At 39.9% G+C, this 10,119-nt stretch overlaps 1 protein-coding gene across 10 annotated transcripts in view; it reads right to left on the bottom strand.

The window, feature by feature from the left end:
* Nucleotides 1-1,865: 1,865 nt before the first annotated feature.
* phldb1b (pleckstrin homology-like domain, family B, member 1b) overlaps nucleotides 1,866-10,119 on the bottom strand; it is a 78,139-nt gene continuing 69,885 nt past the window's right edge. For 6 of the 10 annotated variants that reach the window (XM_034867247.1, XM_034867250.1, XM_034867251.1 and 3 more), the window contains 6 exons: nucleotides 9,504-9,594; nucleotides 8,728-8,874; nucleotides 7,876-8,095; nucleotides 4,871-4,956; nucleotides 4,658-4,687; nucleotides 1,866-2,283 (listed from right to left, as the gene is read on the bottom strand). In XM_034867247.1, the coding sequence (XP_034723138.1) occupies nucleotides 2,143-2,283; nucleotides 4,658-4,687; nucleotides 4,871-4,956; nucleotides 7,876-8,095; nucleotides 8,728-8,874; nucleotides 9,504-9,594 (715 nt within the window). In that variant the 3' untranslated portion in view covers nucleotides 1,866-2,142. The remainder of the gene's footprint in view (nucleotides 2,284-4,657; nucleotides 4,688-4,870; nucleotides 4,957-7,875; nucleotides 8,096-8,727; nucleotides 8,875-9,503; nucleotides 9,595-10,119) is intronic. The other 4 variants (XM_034867248.1, XM_034867255.1, XM_034867256.1 and 1 more) reach the window with 1 other exon arrangement.

Raw genomic sequence — 10,119 nt, 5'->3', positions numbered from 1 at the left:
ATTAGAAGATATTTTACAGTTGTTCTCTATTTAGCCTTAGACAACAGTGAACTGAACAACTAGGGGAGTGCTCCTTAAATAACATACTGAAAGTGAACTAGCAAATCCCCACTGTGCTCAGGGCCTTCAGTATCTGTGATGAGACACGTGAACCTGTACGGCATTACAGCTCGGAAACTAATTAAAAATGCGTTCATACAATTGTAGCCTTCCAGCGAGGCTCTGCTGGACTCACAGACAAGGGATCCACAATAACACATAGTCAAGGCACAGTTGAGAATTGCATTAGTCCGTATTGTTGATCCGGTGTGGTCTCTGTAGCGCACCCTAGTGGTGGCTGCTTAGGCTGGCAGTGATGATGGCTGCTTCCCAGCTGTGTTGTCGCCTCATCAAGTTAGCTAAAGGCTACTTGGCAAATAGATATTTACTGTTTGTACCTGTGCACACATGGATATGCAGTTTGCAACATGGCGGCATCGTACAGAGACGGTGAGATAATGTTTAACATATTTACATGTACACTGAGAGTGTGGCAGCTGTGGTTGAATCAATACACTGGGCTTTTAGGGAGTCAACTTCTGAGTGATGGATATCATCCAGGGAGTGACCTCCTTCACTTTTTCATTACATACAACTTTTTAAAATTCTTTAAAGGCATGTTGAGTCTGGCATGTACAGCCTAGCTTAGCAGAAAGGCTGGAAGCAGATAGAGCAGAGACTTTTCTTTTTAAGAATTGTGAGGATTTGGTGGAAACCTGTTAGCTTAGCCTAGCATAAAGACTAGAAGCAAGGGTGAAGAGGATAGCCTGACTCTCAAAGGATACCTACCAATTACACAAGCAAGATACAACATATGAATTAGCGTATATTTGAACATACCCGGGCTAGCTGTCTCCTAGTCTTAATGCTAAGCTAAACTAACCAGCTGCTGCCTGTAGCTTCATATTTAGCATTCAGATATGAGAGTGGTGTCAATTTTCTCATCTAACCTGATAACCGGTAAAGTCCACTGGCCGATTAAACGAATTAGATATATAATTATCATTAGTGAGCTTTAGAAGAGCTGCGAAGATATATTTACCTTTGGCCACAGCCAGGGCTAGCCGTCCCCCCTGCTTCCAGTTTTTATGCTAAGCTAACCATCTCCTAGCTATAGCTTCATGTTCAAAATACAGCTAGACGGAACTAAGTGGGTTTCCTAAAAAAGTCAAACTAATATGCTAATCTTTGTGGTATTTCATTATTCTGTGTAAAGTAGAGGTTTTTATGTCATATAATTTTTTATTTCTAAACACCGCACAAAATAATTTTTATGAGCAGCTCATAATAATAATATCATTACCAGCTTTTCAAACCCTGTTGGTTGAACCATGGTAAGAACTGCAGAGTGAACTCCTGAGCTGTAGCGGGTCAATCTTAACAAAATACCTCCAATTACTTTGGTAAGCCTTTATGAAGTACTATGAGTAGGATGTCACTCAGAATACCTTAATATGCTGTAGATTAGTCAGTCTCAGAGCAGCACTGGGGTGTAGTGACTTGTGGACTGGGTGCAATGTTTTACTGTGTTTCCCGGTTACTCTGGACTCTTGGATCATCTTCAGTCCCTGTTTACTGATTTCTATTATTTCTCATTCATACATTTTGAATAAAAATTCTTTAAAATATATTTATAAATTGATTAACCGTTTTGATTATTGTTTACTCTTTCTGTCTAAACAAGCATAGTCATGATGGAACACTCAAACAAAACATTGGCATTATGTCATTTGGCAATTCTGTCTAAAAGTAAAAAAAATAATAAAAATAAAGAAAGGAAACAAATAATACAAAAGGTTCAACAAACAGTTACTACAAGATCTCCATTTGGCAATATAGAAATGCTTTTTAAAAGTCTTTGACAGGTATACATTTTGGTTTATATACAGATGTGTGTGTCCTCCACCGGCTCCCTTTTTCAATCCAAACTGACTCGCGTAGAAAGTGTAGAGGTGAAAACATCTACATAGTAAAATCAAAGTGTGAGATTAAAAATGAAAAGTAACAAGGCGTTGTGTCCGCTGTGGACTGGAAACAGGAAGGGCCTGTAGAGTCTGTGATGGGAGAATCCCTGACGAAAATGTCTGCTCGTCACCTGCGCTCTCAGTTCATAAACTGCGTGTATCCCTCTGCTCCCGTGACGATCACATCCATCCAGATCCTCATGGCCTCTGCTGCGGGGGCCACCATGTAGTAGAGCCGGTCGTGGGTCTTAACGCAGAAAGTCAGGGAGGGGTTTGGGCTCTGGAAGAGAAAACTAGAATCAGAATCAGACTTTCCCACTGTGTTTGTCCCACTGGCCTGTCTACAGACCCCGCTGACTCCCTGCTTTCTCATTGTTCTGTACTATGAAATTGATCAGGTGTGGAATTTTTATAGTATAGTTTCATTATCTTTATTGAGACCATAATTGCCACTGTTCACCCCCCCCCCCAACCAACACCGTCAGGCACCAAGAGCCTGGCTCTGTTGGAGGTTTCTGCCTAAAAGGCAGTTTTTCCTCTCCACTGTCACACTAAAGGCTTGCTCATGGGGGAGTTACTGGAATTGGTGGGTCTTTGTAAATTATAGAGTGTGGTCTAGACCTACACTAATCTGTAAAGTGCTTTGAGATAACTCATGTTATGCTTTGATACTATAGTTAAAATTAAACTGAGTTGAATATGATATATAGGTCCATTTTAATCTTATACAAACTAAAGTACATATTTGTTGTATTACTTATCAGAACAACTCAATTTAATTGTATATAATGAGACATATTGAGAGTCCACACAGTCCTGCATTAATATTTAATAACTGCAGTATCAGCCTGTTTCCGATCAGCCAGAGTTTGGGTGTCCAGTGATTTAAATCCTGTTATAGAAGCTGTTCTGTCCTAGACATAGTTTGTGCTTCTAATGTATTGCCATTACATTCAAAATAGAGATCGAGCTTACCAAATTCTTTCTACAAAAATAAGATATGATTCAATTGTTGACAAACAGAGGTCCTTTAACAACTTGTATTTCTGTTCTGAAGGTATTTCCAGAATCCTTTAGGCTGCAGTAGTTACATTTTTATTAACTAATCAAATGAATTTGTAATTTGTAAGATCTCACTCATACAGTACAGAACAGCAACTAACTTTTAAACGAGTACAGCAATAGTTTTCTAACAACACTTAACTGCACAACGTTTTTTTCAAATCTTTTTACCAAGTTGCAAACTTGTTGCATGTCTTTGCTCAATTTGTACAATGGTATCAAGAATTCACTCATATTTGTCTATATTGAGGCTCCTTTTTAGTATTTTATATATTTATACAAAATAACATGTTCATGTTTTTGTTGCAAAATTGTGATGCAATTTCTAATTGTTAGGAAACAACTTAGGTTAAAACAAATATTTGATGGTTAGAGGGGTTGGTTGAGGATTCTGGAATTACTTTCAGAACAGCAAAAAGTGTTGCTGTTAAACCACAGTCCAGGTATTTCTTTTCTTTTTCTTTTTTTAGAAAGAACTGCTTAGCTCTGTTTCTGAACTGTAAAGGCGGACATGAAAGGAGATGGAGTTGACATGCAGCAAAGGGCAGCAGGTCGGATGTGAACCCGCGTCGCTGCAGGACTCAGCCAACATGGCCGAACGCTCTTACTGGGTGAGCTAGAGGCCGCCCCAGATCTGCAGATTTAACAGATATATGAGAATGACAAAAAGTACACGAAAAACTAAACTTTTACGAGCATTTCCCCCACAAAACTGTTGTTATGTTTTTGGAAGAGCAACCAACCAGACTATTGTTAAATTGATGTCACCCCTACACACGTTCCACTCATCTGCACCACTTTTCTTTTTCTAAACCATCATCTTTTTGTCTTCTGAGTGCATCAGACTTTAAAGTTTTACCCTCTGTAATATGACATTGGAAGTGACAAGTAAAATAAAAGTTCCAGACATGATCAGAGCCACACAGTAAGTCAGAGTGCGGAGCATTGTGACAGGCCATCAAACACAAACACACACACTGAAGATGAGGAGGCAGCAGCAGCTCAGCTTTGGGTTGAAGATGAAAAACACAAATGACAAGATGTGTAAGGCTTAAGTCAAGCAGCACGCAGCATGGATCATAAAGAACAGAAGTATGGCCAAAAACTACACCTACGGCTCTACGGAACATCTCAACTTCCTCAGCAGAGAAGTGTCTTTGACAAATGAGTAAAGGCAGAAAAAGCTCCAATGGGGTCGTATTTCTGTCAAGCCTTAAAATAACTAAAAATGATTTCATAACTTTAATCAGTCAGGAAGTATCGTCCTTAACTGGACTTTCCGGTACCAACTGTATATACTGTGTTACAAAAATAAAAACTGTAATATGGGACATTCTTCTTGTTTTGTAACTGCTCTACTGATTTACACTGGGAACACTGGGATTGACAGAGGGATCACGCAGGATTAGCAATTCAAACTACAAACTCACACAAGAATCAAACCAGGGCACAGTCTGAGGTCATGAAATACAAGACTTAACCATGCATCATCAGCTATCCAACTTATAGTCTCTACCACTGTTTACAGTCTATGGTTTGGACACACAGGGTTTAGTGAGGTTAGAGGGGAGAACAGAGAGCGTGATACATACACTGGTCATATTCAAGTTGAAAAATCCCTTCTGTGACAGCAGCCGGCCAAAGCAAAAGCACAAGGGGGGTGGGGGGGTGGGGGGTGGGGGAGAAAAGAAGCATACCACAGAATGTGCAGACACATGTTTTAAATGAAAGAGAATGCAGGATTAAAAAATAAGTGTGAAATAGATGAGAGAAAATCATTGCTGTCAGAGTCTATTACAACATACCTTTGTGGCACTGCGGAGATGATCATAATAGACCTCTTCTATTGCCTGGAAGTAGATCACACCCTTCAGCTTGGTCTCATGTTTGTCTGTGGGAGGGAAAAGAACGTGGGTTTGGTGGAAGACTAAACTATATTGACATAGACAGACGCATCGCTTCCATGTCACCTAGGATAACAACAGGAGGATATGGTGATTAAAAAAAAGAAAAAAGAAAACTTTGATCATGACCAATTTATGGTTTGTGATGATGGATGGAAAAAGACAACCACAGCACTTTTTCCTCTGTTTTTAAAACCAATGGTACTCTCATTGTATTTTCAGACTTGACTGCATTCTTACGCTACTCTGGTACATTATTGCAGTTTGTTTCATCAGCCACTGCAGAACTGCAGTAAGGAACCGGTGGGGAACTCAACACCCCTCTCTACCTCCAGGCACAAACACTCACTAGCCAACTTAAGAGTAGTAGGTAGAAACTCAGAAACGCTTCATTTCGAGGAATAGCACTTTCCTTTTAATACGCAGCTATTATCTGCTAATGACCTCTTTAGCATTCAAATAGCCCAGAATTTGCATCTCATTTGACTGCATCTAAATGACCAAAAACTCCAGTTGTGGTGGAGGTTGATTAACGTGAATTAGCGGCGCTCATGACTTATGCTCGTCACCTCTCATTGTTCAAGGTCCAGAGACAAGGGCAAGCGATGCATCTCAATCAGCCTCCTCTCAGAGAGTGCAGCGCCGGGCGCATCTTAACTACTGCCAATGTAATCTCAGTACACCTCCTTACCATGGCTCACTTTCAACAAGGTACGCTTTAAGCAGCTTTAAGCAGAACCTTCTGAGGACTTCAAAGGCCTGACAGCGAACAAGTGTCCCAGAGCTCACAGCACAAGATCAAATTACACGACCTTGCACGCTGCATGCTCCAAGTACTGTTGCTCAAGGTCTGGAGGACACACGCTCTGCCTCTCACTCATCCACAGCGGGGAATTTTCTACCATTTTATATGTTAAATGTTAAAACTACTTTACCATTTTACAACCTCTCACATTTCTACATAGTTGCAAGTAGGGATGGCCAATATATCAATATTAAATCGATATCGATATATTAAACTAGATATTGTCTTAAATTTTGGATATCATACTATCCTGATATGACACAAGTGTTGGCTTTTCCTGGTTTTAAACGCTGCATTACAGTAGAGTGATGTAATTTTCTGAACACACCAGACTGTTCTGCTGTTCCATTATTTACCTTTACCCACATAGTTCTTATATCAAATGATTATCAAAAATTTCATTGTGTGCACATTTTGTTAAAACAACAATAGTCAACCCTACAATAACACCACTATATCAATATTGAGGTATTTGTTCAAAAATATCAGGATATTTGATTTTCTCCCTATCGCCCAGCTCTAGTAGCGTGAATGTTTTATTTTGAGCAAGTTTAGAGAGCTAAAAACACGTTTAAAACTTGCCCTGTTTGAGCCTGTTGGGTGCTAACTCTAGCAGGAGGATAACTCGGTGTAGACAGCACAGATTGTTTTCATTTGTCTTGCTACTGACAGCACTACAAGTAAAAAAAACAAAAATGAGTTACATGTTGAAATCAACCGTAGTATTCCTTTAATGTAGTCGCTGCATGTTCAAAAACCTTCCTTGCCACTTCTTGCAGGATTTAAAGAGTTCGTGTAGACTCATGTAGATCACATGTCCAACGTCAACATCTATCCAAAGAGGACGAGGCTTGGTAAAAAAAAAAAAAAAAAAAAAACGGTATCCATTTGGCTGGATTATCAAAGATACCTGCCCCAGTGATGAACTCAAATTACCTATAAGCAAAAATACAGTTCAATATCTGAAGTCAGAATAATTGTGGCTTCACAGCCTGCTCTGTTGAAGCGTTACTATACACACACTCTACTCTCAAGAAACCAACCTAAAATTGTCCAATAACACGACAAATTCATGGAGTGTGAATCTTAATAGGGCAAAACATACATCAAAGCACATTGCACAACATGACCAAAATGTCAGAAAACAATTTACTTTTGCAATGGGAACTAAATACTAAAATTGTAAACATATACAGCATGGCATTTACAGTGTTGCTGTTATTTTGTCCACACACCTAAAATACTTGTACAGCCAACACACCGCCATATCCACACTCCACAAAATGCAAAGTAGAGGAGCTACAATATTCACAGCAGATCACATGCAACATTTATGGATTAAAGATAGTATTTTTTTTTTCTTAATCACGCTTGAAAAAGTGTTTTATTATATTTGAGGTCTTGACATTTATGTATTCATAACATCAGATATTCTCTTTGAATGAAGAGAGCACTAGTGTAACATTGGCAACTACAGAGAGTGTTGCATTATGGGTTGGCTGTAGCTTTAATGTTACTAGCCTAGCAAGATTCTTCAAGTCTGTTAATAGTGTGCATAATGGAGTTATTCCTTCCTAAAAGTTTGACCTACAGCAGTGGTGCAATGTGTTTTGCTGCCACACGTGAAATCAATTCCTGACCAGTCAAAATGTAGAAACAGACCAAAGACCGTCCCAATCATCTGTCAAGCAGTCCAATTATCAAAATGTCACACGCGCACGCGCCCGCACACACACCCGCGCGCGCACACACACACACACACACACACACACACACACACACACACACACACACACACACACACACACACACACACACACACACACACACACACACACACACACACACACACACACACACACACACACACACACACACACACACACACACACACACACACAGTGTTTGAGCCTGAGATATTGGCTTGGCTACATGGACAAAAATGGTCTACTTCTTAACAAATAAGCACCACCCAGGAGCTCCCTCATAGTTAAGGCGTAGGGGTAAAAGTGCTGATCATGAGCTTCAACGTCCCCTGTTCAAACTACTCTGTTCAGAGTAAAACTATACAGTAATGTCCCTGAATCCTGTTCCTTCTTACCAACATAGTAGGAGAAGGTCCTTTTCAGGCGGTCAAAGACGAACCAGCGCTTTTTCCAGGACTTGATCTTGCCCCCCATCTTCACCAAGTAGCCCTTGCACATCTTCTCCGTGAGGATGACGTGGTAGCACGTCTCCACACTGTGGCCCGACGACTCGACATGGCAGCGCAGGTCAAATTCCTCCTTCCGAATGGGAAGGTAGCGAGTCATAGGACGGGCCTAGACAGAGACAGAGCAAAGAATTGGAGAAAAACACGAACAACTAGTTCAGCAAGGAGGAATACAGCCAGTTAGACAGATATAAACAGGCAAGAATTACTAGTATTTAGTTAGCCTAGATGCCAGTCAAACTTTGCCCCTCCCACAAAATTTAAGGATGTGAAGTTCGGACTGGACTTGATCCGTGAAGCAACTATTCACGGAGCAGAGCTGTCCGGACCAATAAACTGTCATGGCGGGCTTTATACGATGATGGACAGGTCAACAGCACCGTAATCAACCACGTCACCAAAGAGCGCTTGGGTTGAATTTGTTACAACAAAGATGGCTGTCGCTGGAGAATTGAGAGGTTTAGATTCCGCCATTGCGCCTGTTATAGAAGTTATAGAAGATCTTGATAGCGCATTTGTTTTAAAAGAGGAACAGAGAACCGCAATCGAGGCATTTGTTATGTTTTTTGCCATCCTTGCTATATTATTCGGATACAAATATGTTTGTTGCATCTTTTTCCTTGTCCATGAAGAGATTTAGTGTCCTGTGATGGTTCAAATGTTCTTATCTAAGAAACGGGTAGGCAGAGCAGTTTTCCACCTTTCAAGCATGCAGAGTCAATCATGTCTCATTGCACTGACCTGAGAGAAGTTCTTGGACCTCATCTTGACCTCCCTCTCCACTAGCTGCTGCCGGTGGAAGGTTTCATCCTGCAGTCTTTTCTCCGCATCCTCTCTCCTCCTCCTTTCCTCCTCCAGCATCTGACGCCGAGCCAGGCTCTCTCGTTCCTGAAGGAGAGAGACTCCATTTATTTTATATTAAACTTTATCATACTTTCTGGTGTGCATGAGCTAGTAACTTCACACAATTACAAAAAAAAAAAGTTTTTTAAAGACTTTTTATGTCTGCAGTCTGTAGATCTGTATAAAAGTAGTTAATATTGGGGACAAGTCTGTTATTCCCTCATGGTCCATCAAACCAAGCCAATCAGATTAAAAACAGTGGGCTTATAGTTTAAACTGAACTGACTTAATAATACAACTTGTTATAAGGAGCTACAGTCTTATAATTAACTTTTCCAAAGGACCACTGGATTAATCTCACGCTCTGTGATGAGAACTAGAGCTACAAGTAACAAGAGAAATGTTGGAGAAAAAGCTTCAGACCAGAGAATTGATTTGATCTTTTGTATTTCAGCCTGTGCTTTTTCATCAGGACACAAAGAGAGGAAGACGTTTGAAACATGGAGGCCAATAAAAATGAATGAAAGCCTTGAGTTGCTGTCCTAAACCTTTTTTTTTAAGATCAATTTAAAGCTATTGACAGAAACACTAAAAGATCTCTCATCAATCACCAGGCATGGATTCTGAAAACTCAATCTCATACTGTAGTGCTCCCTTTTGAATTTGTGTCTTACCCGCGATTCAATAAGTCTAGCTTTCTCCAGCTGCGCCTCCTTTAGCATTTTCTCCATCTCTTCAATCTTCAGCGAGTCCACTCCTCCGACACTGATGTCAAACACAACAACTCAGTTTTACCACATAATATTAATGTGTCTTCAAAGTGATTGAGATCACTTTGCATGTTCATATCCTAAGAAACAACTCCTATATCTGACAACTACATAATTACCTATCAATGCAGTTACAACTAAACTTCAAAGTAGGGTTAAAAACAATGTCTGGAGGGAAATTTTGTAGACAGTATTTGCGAATTTATCTCCCTTCAGTGTTTACGCCAGACATGTTAAAGCCTATGAAAAACCTTTTAAATACCTTCTGTAAATGCCAGAGAACAGCAACAACAGCCTGATTTTGTATTTAGCCAGATAAGATAAGACTATGAGTAATAAACTAAATCCCTCAGTGAATAAATTAAACAAGTGGAGGATAGTGAAAAAATTATGAGTATAAAATGATGTCCGTATCAAAATGAAAAGAGAGTCTGGCCTTGACTTTAATATATACAGTGGGTACGGAAAGTATTCAGACCCCTTTAAATTTTTCACTCTTTGTTTCATTGCAGCCTTTTTC

Source organism: Etheostoma cragini, chromosome 3 (genome assembly GCF_013103735.1).
Source record: "Etheostoma cragini isolate CJK2018 chromosome 3, CSU_Ecrag_1.0, whole genome shotgun sequence".
Classification (NCBI taxonomy): Eukaryota; Metazoa; Chordata; class Actinopteri; order Perciformes; family Percidae; genus Etheostoma; species Etheostoma cragini.
This window is presented reverse-complemented; position numbering and strand designations above follow the sequence as displayed.